The 16,493-nt window shown below is 33.5% G+C and overlaps 1 protein-coding gene across 1 annotated transcript in view; it reads right to left on the bottom strand.

Annotated features, from left to right (window-relative positions):
* Positions 1-253: 253 nt before the first annotated feature.
* The window catches only part of LOC129255367 (laminin subunit beta-1-like), a 42,953-nt gene continuing 26,713 nt past the window's right edge, over positions 254-16,493 (bottom strand). Inside the window, exons 19-29 of the mRNA XM_064096069.1 lie at positions 14,699-14,890; positions 13,195-13,378; positions 11,743-11,927; positions 10,594-10,829; positions 9,936-10,112; positions 9,235-9,466; positions 8,795-8,915; positions 7,982-8,123; positions 7,275-7,451; positions 5,070-5,226; positions 254-3,192 (exon numbers count right to left, since the gene is read on the bottom strand). Of these exons, the coding sequence (XP_063952139.1) occupies positions 3,038-3,192; positions 5,070-5,226; positions 7,275-7,451; positions 7,982-8,123; positions 8,795-8,915; positions 9,235-9,466; positions 9,936-10,112; positions 10,594-10,829; positions 11,743-11,927; positions 13,195-13,378; positions 14,699-14,890 (1,958 nt within the window). The 3' untranslated portion in view covers positions 254-3,037. The remainder of the gene's footprint in view (positions 3,193-5,069; positions 5,227-7,274; positions 7,452-7,981; positions 8,124-8,794; positions 8,916-9,234; positions 9,467-9,935; positions 10,113-10,593; positions 10,830-11,742; positions 11,928-13,194; positions 13,379-14,698; positions 14,891-16,493) is intronic.

Below are 16,493 nucleotides of genomic sequence, written 5' to 3'. Positions count from 1 at the left end.
GCACATAGATATCTGAATGATAAAATAAAAATAAAAAATTCTGAACTTCCAGTTCATGCAGATTTGTATTTGTTCCAATGATCAAATGAAATGTGATTGTGTAGTTATACAGGAAGGTGCCAAGTTGACAGCGTTCTTCCGCTTTCTCACTTTCTTCAATGACCTTACCTCCTTTAGTATTGAAGAATGATCAATTTAAAATTCACTCACTCTTTATTCATGCATACTCATAAAAAATAAATACACAGATCAGTTTATTTACATGAAAAGGGTTTATTAAAAATATGCCAGATACATGAATTTATTTTGTTTTTTTGATAGAAAAACCAAAAACTGTTGCATAGTTATGAATATACTTGCTGCAAGCCAGTATGAAAGCCCATTCTAATTAGTAATAACACATGGAAGCCAGTTATTTCCAATAAAAAAATTGTGGATTCACATATATCTATCTAACCAAGGAATAGAATGAACATGATACTGCATTAAAGAGATCATCTTTCCCCAAAAGATATTTTATGAGAACATTGAAGAGATAAAATTCAAATGATTAGATGAGAAATTATCTTGGCAGTAGGGGAAGGTGGGGTAAGTTTTGACACTTTATGCATTTTGCATGTTAGAATTGATATGACTAATAATATTGTAGAAATAAGTACCTTGCCTTTAAATTTGATTCTTGGGAAATATTTTACACCTATATATAACTTCCTACCCCCACACTGAAATTCATTGTGACCTTTGAAAAAAAACCGATGTCAAATGGCTCAACTTGCCCCATATGTGGGGTAAGTTGAGCCACAAAAACTGTGTACAAAATGTATGTGGGAATAACCAGCATGTCAATTTTTTATTTCAAGTCTTCACTAGCTAATTCTTTATAAATACTAACATCCTCTAAAAGAAAAGGAACTGTCATGTGAATTTGCACCTTTCTGCCTGCATATCCATGGCTATTCAAGGTTTGTTTCTTTTTTTATTATACATTACCATACAAATTACCATGGCTCAACTTGCCCCATGTTGGCTGGCTCAAAGTACCCCAGTCCTAACTTAATGCGATATTTTTACATCCACACATTTCTTATGCATCCATCATGTAAAAGACTATGACAAGAATGAAGATCCATACCTGGACTACCAATATTGTTCTTATTTCTTTATTATATTTTAAGACGTGTGTGGGTAAAAAGCACTGATCTTTTTTACACCCTTTTTTACTTTTTTGGCTGAAATTTGTATTTTTCCCTCTAAAAAAGTACTTTTTGTTTCAAAATCGAAAACAATGTGGTGGGGTAAAGGGTTATGTAATTGGTCATCAATACATGACACCACCACAATGTCTGACTAATTCATTATTGGCCTGGGGGTGGTGGCTCAACTTGCCCCTATGCTCAACTTACCCCGCCTTCCCCTACCGATATCTGACTAAGCCTCTCTGATGATACACAATATTATTCTATAAAAGTCTGTGTGATATCACTTGTGTCTTTGTAAATTATTAGGAATCCAATCATATCTAGTTCTGATTGTTTTACTCAAATTGCTGGGAAATGTGTATTTAGCATGATCAGGCACTGAGATAAAGAATGGATAAATTAGAAAAGAAAGTACTAAAACATGGAAAATCTAATCCTAGAGTCAAACATAAAAAGATAACAGATATGATACCAACAAGTAAATAAACAAACTACATATTATAAGCACCCAATCGCATTATACCATATAATACATACACAAATATTTTCAAACAACATTCGATAATGTTATTTTGCGTTAAACTGACTGGTCTTTTCAAATTCTGTACAGAAATTAGAAACTTAAATCTATGAATTGATATCTACTGATTAAATAGTTATTATTATGTATACAAACTTAAAAAATGTTCACACTTACTCCAACATTCTGTTTTGTACATTAAACTTAAAAAAAAACACTCAAACTTTAAACCATGATTATTTTTTATCTTAAGACATTATCCATTTCATGAATTTATCAAGGTTAGAATAAGGTATCATTGATTAGATAGGGTGAGAGGGAATAAATATGGCAGTGACATTACTTAATTTTCATGCAAATTTTAATCATGCTGAAGTAAATCAACATTGGAGATTGAAAAATATCAGGATGACAATTTGGTGGTAGGGGCTTGTACCCAGCCTCTGTCGTCTTGATATACATTACCAATAATTTGTCCAATAGAAAACCATTTCATATACAACCAATTCACCAAAGATAATTTTCTTTTTTCTTAAACTATCAACAATAAATGTACAGTGAGTTGTGGGAATATAGTAAAGGTATTATCTTAATCTGCAAAAAACAGTAAAATGCAAATAACTTACTGAGCACCATAGTGAAAATACCTAGTCATATAAATCAATCATTTCTATATCTATGAAGTCTTGCTTTTGATAGAAATGTGTAAAAATACAAACACAACCAACACTGATGCTGATATGAATCTACATTTATTTAAGCATAAAATATGTAAAGTTAAAAATACACCATTTTATCAAAATACATTCAGTGTAGCCTCTAATCCTATATCAAAGGTAGAAAACTTTACTGTGCAGAAAATTGAATGATATAGCACACTATAATGGTCTTTAAATATTTTACAGTAGGTGTGCAACTTTAATTTGATATCAAATAAGAATAAGGAATAATGCCTCTAGAATGTGCCAGTGAAGGCATTAAATGGAAAATCAGACTCTCTTATTTCTCAATGGTTAGAAGGAATAGATCCATAAATGAACCATTTTATCACTCTTCTATGTTCATTTGAAATTGCATTCAAAAGTTTGGAGGATGGGAAAATGAATGACATGAATACTATGTATTTAACCCACATCTTATCTCAACCTAATATAATTAAATGTAATCCAACTATATAACCAACAGAGGTAAAATAAATGAGTCCTGAACTGAGTCAATAACTATTGAACTATTTAAGAGGTGTTCGATGACTATGTGCTACAATTTTTTTACGAGAAGAGCAATTGTAGTATCATTATTTTAACAATATGGATTTCTTTTATGGGGGTGTAGGACTCTCTGTGCAGCTCCTGTAGTAAGCTGCCTTTTCTTGTATATCTTGTAGTATCTGCATCATTTTCATATTCAATGCATTGATTTCGGCTGTTAGGTCGTGTAGGGTGGCATTGTTGTTGTTAAAGGTCTGTTGCATACCTGTTTAAAGATAAACAAAAAAGAAAATTGACATTGCGTCATGGACAAGCGTGACTGACAGACAGTGGCGTACCTTGGATCGTGGCATTGGGGGGCATCAGCAAAAATTTTGAGTCACTTAGTGGGCGCACGGAGCATGCTCAATAGCCAGGTACATTGACCTAACCTAAGAAAGACATTTTAAGGACTGATCTCACTGATCAAATAACGCGAGCGCGAAGAGCGAGCTGAAATTTAAGGACTGTTTTAGGGAAATTTATGAAGAGCATATCTCAGTCATCTAATGCGAGCGCCAAGCGAATGCTGATTTTTGTAGAATTAGAACACAACACATGAAAGTAGTTTTTGTACATGATATTTATCTCATTGTATAATCAACTATTGCGAGCGCGAAGCGCAAGCTGAATTTTTTTATATTCAGACAAGGGGCCCGTTTCATAAAGGACTTGCAACTGTTGTAACTTTGCGATTATGGCAACTACCATGGTAACCTTGATTTTGATTGGCTGCTGAGCCCTGTTGCCATGGTAGTTGCCATAATGGCAAAGTTACAACAGTTGTAACTCTTTATGAAACGGGCCCCTGAAGAGGGAAATTCTAAGGCTTGTTTGAATGAATTAATGAAGACTATGCGTATTTCACTAACCATATGATGCGAACGTGAAGTGCGAGTAGAAATTTTTTTATATTGAGAGCAGAAAAATTTGCATGTTAAAGGACAAGTCCACTCCAACAAAAAGTTGATTTGAATAAAAAGAGAATAAATCCAACAAACATAACACTGAAAATTTCATTAAAATCGGATGTAAAATAAGAAAGCTATGACATTTTAAAGTTTTGCTTGCACATCCTGGTCTGTATGCAAAAGAGGAGACTGCTGACATCATCCACTCACTATTTCTTTTGTATTTTATTATATGAAATATTCTAATTTTCTCCTCATTGCCAAGTGAAACAACGATTAATTTCTCCCTGAACATGTGGAATAAGCATTGTTATATGGTTCAGTCAAGATGGTCCTTATTGTCAAATTTGTAAAAAATGAAATATTGTATAATTCAAACAATAAAAAACAAAAGAAATAGTGAGTGGGTGAGTGTTGTTTTTAAGCCTTATCCAGCCAATCAGAACTCTAAATTTCATGCTGCTCCAAAATTTTAGAAATCTTGTCTTGTACCTTTGTGGGAAAAGTGTGATCTTGACCCGATTAAAATGTGCCAAATATTAAGCCTGACATTGTGAGAAAGTACATGAATTCAGCTTTGTGGTGCTATAGATATCTTCGAGGCTCAAAAAAAAAAAGTTTTGCACAATTTGCAAAAAACAAAAACAAAGGAAGAAAATTCAGTTTTGATGCACATTTTCAGGCCTGAAATTCACTCATTTATCAAAATATTTTATAAAAAATAAATGACCAATATGAAAAAGAAACATTTACTTTGTCCAATTGTGCAAAGATATTTCATTTGACTTGAGGATGAAGTAGGTAAATTCTTAAAGAAAGAAAATCTCATGATTCACGAAATTTTGCCAAATTGTCCAATTGTGCAAAGATATTTCATTTGACTTGAGGATGAAGTAGGTAAATTCTTAAAGAAAGAAAATCTCATGATTCACGAAATTTTGCCAAATTGTCCAATTGTGCAAAGATATTTCATTTGACTTGAGGATGAAGTAGGTAAATTCTTAAAGAAAGAAAATCTCATGATTCACGAAATTTTGCAGGGAGGAGGATTCAGGAACGAGAGGATTCAGATTAATCTGGCCTATTTGCTCATTAGCATAGGGACCTGCAGTCTGGCTGAAAGGTTTTTTGACAGTTCACAGATTTAATCCTTGTTTGCCTAAAGTAAATGAATAGATTATTCACGACTTACCCAAAAGCTCTTCATAGTCTTCAGTAATCTTTTCTTCAAATGCGATGACATTTAAGAAAAGATCATCTGCACGACCTTTTGCTTCATCGACCTCAGCGACCTTCGCCATGACCTCATCTGATGTTTGATTGAAGTCTTGCTCGATAGCATCAACTCTCTGTCAACAAAGGATGAGTATAGCTTGCATTATGAATGGCCTCTAAAAGACTAGGGAAATTAACCCCCCTCCCTTGCAAGATCATATTTATGCCTCTACATTGCCACATCAAGAAAATATTTCACACCTTATTTCTAAAATTATCAATATTACACACCTTACTTCTAAAATTATCAATATTTCACACTTTACTTCTAAAATTATCAATATTACACACCTTACTTCTAAAATTATCAATATTACACACCTTACTTTTAAAATTATCAATATTACACACCTTACTTCTAAAATTATCAATATTACACACCTTACTTCTAAAATTATCAATATTTCACACCTTACTTCTAAAATTATCAATATTAAACACCTAACTTCTAAAATTATAAATATTTCACACCTTACTTCTAAAATTATCAATATTACACACCTTACTTCTAAAATTATCAATATTTCACACCTTACTTCTAAAATTATCAATATTACACACCTTACTTCTAAAATTATCAATATTACACACCTTACTTCTAAAATTATCAATATTACACACCTTACTTTTAAAATTATCAATATTTCACACCTTACTTCTAAAATTATCAATATTACACACCTTACTTCTAAAATTATCAATATTACACACCTTACTTCTAAAATTATCAATATTACACACCTTACTTTTAAAATTATCAATATTTCACACCTTACTTCTAAAATTATCAATATTACACACCTTAATTCTAAAATTATCAATATTACACACCTTACTTCTAAAATTATCAATATTACACACCTTACTTCTAAAATTATCAATATTACACACCTTACTTCTAAAATTATCAATATTTCACACCTTACTTCTAAAATTATCAATATTACACACCTTACTTCTAAAATTATCAATATTTCACACCTTACTTCTAAAATTATCAATATTACACACCTTACTTCTAAAATTATCAATATTTCACACCTTACTTCTAAAATTATCAATATTACACACCTTAATTCTAAAATCATCAATATTTCACACCTTACTTCTAAAATTATCAATATTACACACCTTACTTCTAAAATTATCAATATTACACACCTTACTTTTAAAATTATCAATATTTCACGCCTTACTTCTAAAATTATCAATATTACACACCTTACTTCTAAAATTATCAATATTTCACACCTTACTTCTAAAATTATCAATATTACACACCTTACTTCTAAAATTATCAATATTTCACACCTTACTTCTAAAATTATCAATATTACACACCTTACTTCTAAAATTATCAATATTACACACCTTACTTCTAAAATTATAAATATTACACACCTTACTTCTAAAATTATCAATATTTCACACCTTACTTCTAAAATCATCAATATTACACACCTTACTTCTAAAATTATCAATATTACACACCTTACTTCTAAAATTATCAATATTACACACCTTACTTCTAAAATTATCAATAATGACCTCTGTAACCATTGACCTTGCAACCCAAAGGATTTAATCAGTTCATTAAAAAATTGCATACAGGAGACAAGCTTGAAATGGATTCCTCAAACAGTTCTTCAGTTGTTGCAAGAAATAAATATTTTTAGGTATGTGACTCCTACGACCTTTGACCTCATGACCCCTGAATTTAATTGGATCATTGTCCATCAACTATGTATACATGAATTAAGTCTATAGTTGCTCCCTCAAGTAGTTCTTCATTTATTGTGAGAATGATATAATTAAATGTATATCATCACCTCTGTGACTTTTGCACTTAATGCCCCAAAACTAATCAGATCATCGTCACTCCTGGGAACCTCAGGTAACCACTTACGGTGGACATAGGCATGAAAGCTAGGAAATACTCAAAGATAGCAATGATGCAAGAGTTCAAATATCACGCAAGTCATTATTTGAAAATTTAAGAAGTTTGGTGCAAAATTTTTACTGTGAGTAGTCCATCTAGTTTGAATGAAGTTAGTCAGTTCATTCCCCAGCTTACAAAGGTATAGAACCTTTACAATGAGCAATGACTGAACATTTTACTTACGCCTGCAGCATCTTGGGCTTGATTCTCAGCCATTTGTGCCAAGTTAACAGCTTGGTTGACCTTTTCCTTGTTATCTGTGACCTTGAGCTGTACACGTTCTAGCTGCTCTTTCATATCTTCTATCTTATCAAGAAGACCATCAGATTTATCTTTAGCATTGCCAGCTTCAGATTCAATCTGGATATAGAAATCAAAGGAAAAAGGATCCAATCATATCACATTGAATACACACACATGTACATACTAAATTTCTACAAAGATTGCTCTTTGTACAACCTATTTTGGTCAATGTGGCTCAGTTGTAGAGTGTCTGCCCCATGAACGGAAGGTCATGGATTCAATCTATCACCTTTGCTGATAGATCAGCAAGTACTCAGCAAGACTCCCGCTTATGATCACTACAGTGGACTATCATCTGTATTGTGACATATTTATTATACTTCACGATGGACAATATTCATTGTGCACTGTGATGTATCAATCAATGTTACAATGCTGTCCAGGAAAGTAAAACGTGTTACCTACATTGCAAGAGGTGAATACGTGTCAATGACACGTTACCAATTGCCCGTTGCAATGCTATTACCAGTTGTGATAATTAAGAATAAGATGTTACAGATTGCTACTGGTGATAAAGCACAATCCGTGAGTGATTATAATGCCTGAAACTGTGCTTAGTCCATTCCCATTATTCCTGTGTTCCTTACCTGAACAAGAGCATCTTGTGCATCATTGATGTCTTGAGTAGCATTCCTGATTGCTTGATCAGCTACATCCTGTGCATCCCTAGCTTGATCTAAAGCACGTCTAACACCTTCAGCAGAAGCCAGTACTTCTTCAGCGAACTCCCTGTACAAAACAACAACAAAACGTTATGTCAAGATCTATCTGGCAAATGGATTATTTCAAGTCAAGTGTAAAACTTTTGATGTTGGTGTTTCTTACAGAGGCACAGCACCAAAATAAAAATAAGTCTGCATGGTCCTGGGACATGTCTCACAAGGTGTTGAGTTATCAATTATATGAATTAGAACATTTATATAGTAAACTCAGATTAGGTGTTGAAGCTGTGAAAGGCTGTGAAAATGGGGCTATCTGGGTAGATGAATATATGTCTGCCCTGGAAGATTATTTGAACATGATTTGGGTAGAACTCAATAATTCATATTTAAGAAATGATAAATAAAGTAAGGAACCCCATCAAGGTAGAATAGAAGATATGATTGTTATAGAAAGATCTCTGGGGAAGACAAAAGTGATTTTTCAATGGTTTAATTATCTAATTATATTTCTTAAAACCAAGATGATGGACTAGTACCCTTTGGAAGAGCATTAATCCTTATTCATGAAAGCAGTCAGTCATCTGGTCCCATATTCATAAAATATCATAAGTCCAGTTCATCAACAAATTACATAGGCACTTATAAAGGTTTAATAATTATGGGTCCTGGTTGTTCACGAAAGCAATAACAAGACAAAATAACCATCACTAAAAAAGGTGATAAAGAAATGAAAGCTACCTGGCAGCATCTGCTCTTTCTTTGAGGTCATTGACACGTTCAAGGTCATCTCTAGTAGCTGCGATGATCTCATCAATATTCTCCAAGGTTGCAATAATATCTTCGATCTGTTCTGCAAGGTCTGTTTAAAATTTACAAGAATGTCACTGCATTTTGTAATGATACACCTATATCCTACATTTTAAACATAGTCCATATTGAAGTGCATCACATTGAATAAAAATATCACTCATGATGATCTGATGCTGATTAAATTAATTCATACTTGTTTCCATGTTTATGTACGAGTGTTAATAAAGCCATTCATTCTCATGATTCTGTTTAATAATCATAATTCTAAGTTTCAATTTCCAAATATTCATTCAATAATACCACTAAATCAACCTATATTACAGGAATGGTATTATTCTAGCACTGGCATAGATAGGTCTCACACTTACCTTCAATTTCTTCTGGTGAAAGAGAAATCTTGGTATTGAGTGTGTCATTGACAAGCATTCTAACATCTTCAGGCTCTGATTTAACTCGTCCTAGGAAGTCTGTGATATTTTTGATGAGATCTTTGATGTTGATTTGTCCTTCTTCTGCTTCTTGTTTAGCTAAGAGAGCTAGATCATATGCTTGTTGGGCTAACTCCTGTGCCTCACCAGTCTTGTTTTTAGCTTGCATCATCTAAGGCAACCAAAATAAAACAATTCAATAACCACTTAATCAGATATACCCAATTGACGAAATATTTCTTATTATATAATTGTCATACAAATCCTCCTATGGAGGTATATCACTGTATATAAAGTCATTGATGTTGTTGTATTGTGTTTTAAAAATATTTTCCAAACTCATAATTCATCCTCATTATCAATCACCACCATCATCATTAACATCAAAATCACCATCATTATCATCATAATTATAACCATCGCTGTCATCATCATCATCATCATCATCATCATCATCATCCTCCTCCTCATCATCATCATCACCACCGCCACTATCATTATTACCATCAAGTCATTAAGCAACAAATAACAGACTACTTAACTTGTGTATTTGACTAAATAGAACTTTGGCATAACAGGTAACTCATTGTGATGAGTCTTAAAAACTAATGAACAATTCATTTTTTTTTAAATGTTGATACCTCATCCAGCATGCTATTAGCCTCCTCTTCTTTCTGATCAAGTTTCTGGTCTGCTTCTCTTGCTCGTCTGTGTGCTTCTTCTGCTTTCTGTACAGATCCTCCACATCCCAGTCCTCCACACTGACCACAGCCAGCTCCTCCACAATTATCACAAGAATCTCCAGGTGACCCACAGATCTAGTACAAATACCACAATTGTCAATTCATCAGGTCATTCTTAAATTGAAGGGTCTGGCCAATTCCTGATTAAATTGCAGAATTAATCCAGCAAATAACCATAAATTTGCAAAACTTTCTTTACATAAACTAGCACCAATATATTACTAAAAGTTTAGAGAATCATAATCCTTCATCCTGTCAAAGGCTCAAGGTGAGTTTTAACCGTTTGTAACACAATGGTCCAATTCCTTCTGATGCAGTAAACTAACAATTATGCAAAATACATAAGAGCATAAGTTCCACATTTACTTTGCAAATTTCATCAAATTTAAACCTGTTATAAATTCAACTCTTTTAAAGTATTAAAACAAAATTAACTAGAAAAATGAAGATAAAAACAAAAGTGTACTTTTTTTAAATTACAAGAATAAACATTGACCAAATAAGACATCACAAAACTCCTTGTCACAAATTGGTTAAGCAGAAATTGATATCAAACCTTTTCATTGAGTCCTGTCAGAAGTCCTTCTAATCCAGTCAATTGATTATCCACATCATCCAATCTATCCAGATACCCTTGTCTCTCTTGCTCAAGGGCAGCATTCCGTTCACCAATCAAGTTTTCTACCTCTTGACGAACTGCTTCTGATTGGTCTAGAGTAGGTTGGGTTCCATCAACACGATCCTCAGCAGCACGCGATAGGTTTTGACTTCTCAGGATGCTGTTCATGGCACCTACATGAATAAAGCACAATCAATTCTACTTTGAACCATGTGTTAACACAGATTGTATTGTTCATGTTGGAGTAGAAACTAAGTAATATGACACATTCTAACTTTGAAGATTCTTGAAATAAATATCACTTTGTTTGATTTGAAGCATTTTATTCTCCAATTAAAATTCATCATAATCATTAACAAATGAACATACTACTTTGAATATGTCTACTACAATTTATTCAAATAAAGTAATGCCCGGTTGACACTTGCACGCACAGTGGTTCCCGCATAGTTTGCGCATGGGCACACACTCATGTGGGCCAATGCGCGAACTATGCGTGGCAGTGCGTGCCAAAATTGTCAACATGTTGAAAATTTTGGCACGCATCACAAATTTGTGAACTGTTCGTGAACTATGCGCAACCTAGTCGTGCTACTGCGTACCACTGCGTGGCATTAAAACAGAAATTTTGTGGCGCAAAGAATAGAAGGCACACCCCCGGGGTAGTGGCACGCAGTTCACGACAGGGTTGCGCATACTTTGCGCATATGCCAAGCATACTTCACGCATAGTTAGCGAATGATATGCGCAAAATTGTGAGTGCAGACCACGTGATCAGTTTGAGTCGTCCTAATCAACGAACGTAGATGGTGTCAACACCAGAACGTTGAATATTTAAATTTGCGCTAGATACGTCACAGAATAGGGTGTCGTGAATATTTACTGAAAGCATGTCGGGACAGTGCGTGAACTATGCGCAAACAATGCGCAAACATGTCGTGAACGTGTCGGGACATTGCGTGAACTGATATAGCTAAGTCGTGCCATAAAGTGTCCCGCATCGGCACGCATCAATGCGGGGCAATGCGGGCACCACAATGCGTGCAAGTGTCAACCGGGCATTACTTGTATTAATGAGATGTATACCTTCTACATTTGCTGTTCCAAAATCATAACTTTCCCTCTGTAAATTCTCAGCATCTGCTTTAAGTTCGTCAGCTTCTCTTTCCAGAAGGTCAAGTTCACGATTAGCACGAGCAATGTTGCCACGTGTACGCCTTTGCATATCTTCTAACCCTAATACTTCCTCATGGTAACGTTCAAGAGTATCTCTGTTAAGAAAAAGTACGAGTTCATTTCTATCTTTGTCAAATGCTCAACAATCGTATAAATATAAAAGATGACATACATTTTAATCTTTTGTTAAAGGGCAAGTCCACTCCCAAAAAAAATTTCTGAATAAAAAAAGAAAAAATAAGCTTACTGCTGAATATTGTATGAAAATAGGGTGTAAGAAAAGAATGTTGACATTTTAAAATTGTGTTTATTTTTTACAAAGCACTTTTATGCACAAAGCAGGGATATGCAAATGAAAGAGTTGATTATGTCACTCACTCACTATATCTTTTATATTTAATTGTTTGAATTATAAAGTATTTCAATTTTTGCAGATTTAGACAGACTCTTCATAAAATCACAATAGTTTTCAAAAATGACAATTCCACATTTTGAAGGAGGAATAACTTGTTTCACATCATAGTAAGGAGAAAATTAGAATATTGCATATAATATAATACAAAAAGAAATAGTGAGTAGGTGACATTCTTGTTTCCTGCATTTGCATACAAACAAAGATGTGCATATAATTATTGTAAAATAAGACAAAACTTTAAAATTTTCAACCTGTCTTACTTTGATGAAATTTCAAGCGTTAAGATTGTTCGATTTTCTCCTTTTGATAAAATAACCATTTCGTTATAGTGGACTTGCACTTTGATGGATGAACAAGAAAATATAATGTACAGGCATTTGCATTTTGTGTAAATTTATGGTTGGACAAAGGTCTTATATAGGATGACTTCACCAAAATAAGTTTACTATCTTGATTTGATTTATTTTCATTCTTCTCCATTCATAACGTTTGTATACAATACAATTTTCATTAAGTAACAAACATAATATATCGGTAATTGATTTTGGTATGTATCATAAAGAAAAAAATATAAAATAAAAAAGTAATTCTAAACAAATATGATCTACTACCAACAAAGAAAATTTAACATTTACAGTTTGCAGGAGAAGGATTTTCATTATAAGCAGATTGCTTGAAAAAATATGACAACCCTGGAATAAAACTCATTGACTTAATATAGATTTATAAAGCAGAATGGAAATGTTATTTTGTTCAAAATTTTATAATGATGAAGATGGAGATGAATGAGGATGATGGTGATAATGGTGAAAATGAAGGTCATGATGGAGATGATGGTCATGGGAGAGTATTTGGTGATGATAAAATTTTTACCTACTTTGTATATTTTGTTTTGTATTGTATATAGTTATTCAATGTCATATATGGTATAAGCTTTGAAACTGTACCTGATATCATCCAGTTCACTCTGAATGTTAACTACATCATTTTCTGTGACAGAGGGAGCACCTCGGATCAAAGATTCAGCATACTCTACTAGATCTTCAAGACGATTAAACTCTCGATCATAGACACCAGATACTCCAGATACCTTGATGTTTTGTGCGCGTGCGATCAAATCATAAGTCTCATCTATAAGAAAAAAAAATCAATAAAAAATTACGGAAAACTGATAGAAACTCAATTTTCTATTTTAAACGTCAAGTCCACCCCAACAAAAGTTGATTTGAATAAAAAGAGAAAAATCCAACAAGCATAACACTGAAAATTTCATCAAAATTGGATGTAAAATGAGAAAGTAATGACATTCTAAAGTTTTGCTTAATCTCACAAAACAGTTATATGCACATCCTGGTCGGTTGCAAATGAGGAAACTGATGACGTCATACACTCACTATTTATTTTGTATTTTATTATATGAAATAAGAAATTTTCTAATTTTCTCCTCATGAACAAGTGAAACAACAATTCCTCCCTGAGCATGTGGAATTGGCATTGTGTAATAATATATGATTCAGTCAAGTTGTTCCTTATTGTCAAATCGGTAGAAAACGAAATATTGTATAATTCAAACAATAAAAATAAAATAGTGAGTGAGGGACATCATTGACTGACTCATTTTCATTTCACAGATTTGTGCAAAATAAGTGAAACTTTAAAATGTCATAACTTTCTTATTTTACATCCAATTTTGATGAAATTTTCAGCGTTATGCTTGTTTGATTTTTCTTTTCTTATTCAAATCAACGTTTTTCTGGGGTGGACTATGTCTGATGGGACAAATCAAAACACAGAAGCCAGCACGAATTACTAGAACAGGAAAGATTATAATTTTCTCAGTTTTAGTACACAGTTTTGAAGTCCTTTCAAAATCAATAACTGTAAATTATTTACACAGAATGAAACATAGAAGAGAAAGGTTATAAATTTAAACAACTTTCAGAATTTAAACTGAATATACTATTATCTAACAGTTATGAATGTTTTTTTTAAATATAATGATGAGGCATCTTGGCTCAGTCCATAGAGCCATGGTATTGCAACCCTCCGGTGACCTACTCTTTACCTCAGACAAAACTGACCTATTCTACATATTGTGAATTGAATTAGCATAATCCATGTGAAACCCATCTTAAGGTTACACTCTAAACCTAATGTGGCACAAGAGGAATTATGTCCATGGCCGGGAAAGAGTATATACGTTAGTGCCCTTCGTCATTCATCTACACTACGAGGTCCTTCAGAGATGACGTTCAGCCTTTGGGCCTCTGGTTGCTTGATTCATACTTTCTTTACAATCAGGTAAAAAAATATCACCACCATTATGTTAGACATACATAGTCCTTCATCACACATGTTTGAAGTCTGTCACTTTGCTTCAAATATAATTTTTCCAACAGAATTCCATGAACATACAGTTAAATTAGCAATATTAAATGATGATGAACTTACTCCTAAGAAGAAGAACGATACGATCCCACTCATCAAAGCACTCTCCACAGGGTTCACAACGTGGTAGTTCTCCAGTAGTACCACGGGCACACTGGTCACACCTATATCCTGTTACTCCTGGTAGACATACACACTGTCCTGTACCTCGTTCACATTGGCTGGTAGCAGATCCTTGAGGATCACAGTCACATTCTGTAATGTCAATATCAATACAATCTCTTGTAAGAATGAATTAAAGGGGGGGGGGGTGGAATCATAATAAAAAGCCTTGTTAAACTCCAAGGAAATAGAATGTACTGGGTTCAGTGTTGAAATTACTTTTTATTTTTTGGGAGCCATTTAAAAAAAAAATGAGAGCCATTTTTCATTTTACCAGAGCCATTTTTTTTCGTGATTCAGCGCATGGTTTCGCATTGCAGTTTTTCCTGCTTGTTTACAAATTAATTTAATGTCAAACATTGTTTATTTAATTGATATTTATTTTTTCTTTGTTATTCATTGTTAAATTATCATTAAAATTATTGTTCATTTACATGTATGTCTAATGTTTATTGTTTGTATTTCATACATTAAATTAAATGGATGTTTTAACTTATACAATTTTGTCAATCAAATTGAATGGGATGAAGTTTATCAAATTTGAACAGAATTTGTATTCAGAGAAATCCTTTTCATAATTACTTTTTTATAAAAACTCACTTGAAAATTATTTTATGAAATATTGAATGCATCACAGCCTGACAGCTAATGTCAACATGTCAACTATTTCTCAAGCTAAGCTATGCCTACGCCAGCACAGCTCTCAGTCAATCATCACCGCAACACACAGCTCAATCATCGCCGCAACACAGGCGGGTATGAAACTGCATTAGCGCCAATACATGTATACACTCGGGCAGTGATTGTTATTCACCAGAAATCCCCACTAAAAATCCTAATTTCTGTCTTAAAATTGCGGGATCTGCGCCATATTTCCAGAGCACCAAGTGGCTTAATTCATATTTAAGAAGTGAATTCGCCGAAAATTACTCTAAAATTAAATAAACTGTGATTTCCTTCAGAGTTCACGATCTGATTTTCTTGCAAATTTAGGATGGTATCTTACAAATTATTCCAATAAAAAAGGAAATTTTTTACTATCAAAGTTATGGCGAGACCTGGTGCCGGTGCCGCGCAGCGTTTTGAAAAATAGTACCCGGGATATAGTGAGTTTGAAACTCGATACGCATTTTTCTGAAGCCCCGCGCCATGATTCTAAAAAATCCACTTAGTTACACGTCAGAAAGTGACGATGCATGAAAGTAAAAACTGCAGCTGCGCTGGCCTGGCTGTCTGACTATATACAGTCGTAAATGGGAGACTGGACAGGCGCGGACGGGAGCGATTTTCATGTTGGGAGTCGCTCGGTACTTGGCAGTTTTAGGCAGATGCAAGAGCGATTCCAAAGCACACAAGGGCCGAATCGCTCCCGTGTATTTTCAACCCTGACTGGGTTCATGCTTGTAACAGGTTTACAGTCTGCCTTCATTTTATATCACGATGATCATGAATGGAAGGGGCAGTATATTGATTGCATATTTGTATACTGTTATTTCTTCCAATTAAAGTATCATGATTAAGAAAATTAGATAAATTTGCAAAATGCCATTGAAAGAAACAAATAGTGTTGCCTGTATGAAAATAGATATTTTCTAATACAAGATCCAATATATCAAACATACAATTCATTACTAGTTCATGTGATTACACCTTTTGCTCTATCTTGTTTGTCTATTTCAAAATGGACAGTTCTAGA

This window comes from Lytechinus pictus, chromosome 3 (assembly GCF_037042905.1).
Source record: "Lytechinus pictus isolate F3 Inbred chromosome 3, Lp3.0, whole genome shotgun sequence".
Lineage (NCBI taxonomy): Eukaryota > Metazoa > Echinodermata > Echinoidea > Temnopleuroida > Toxopneustidae > Lytechinus > Lytechinus pictus.
The sequence above is the reverse complement of the archived record's forward strand: the minus strand, read 5'-3'. Positions and strand labels throughout refer to the sequence as shown.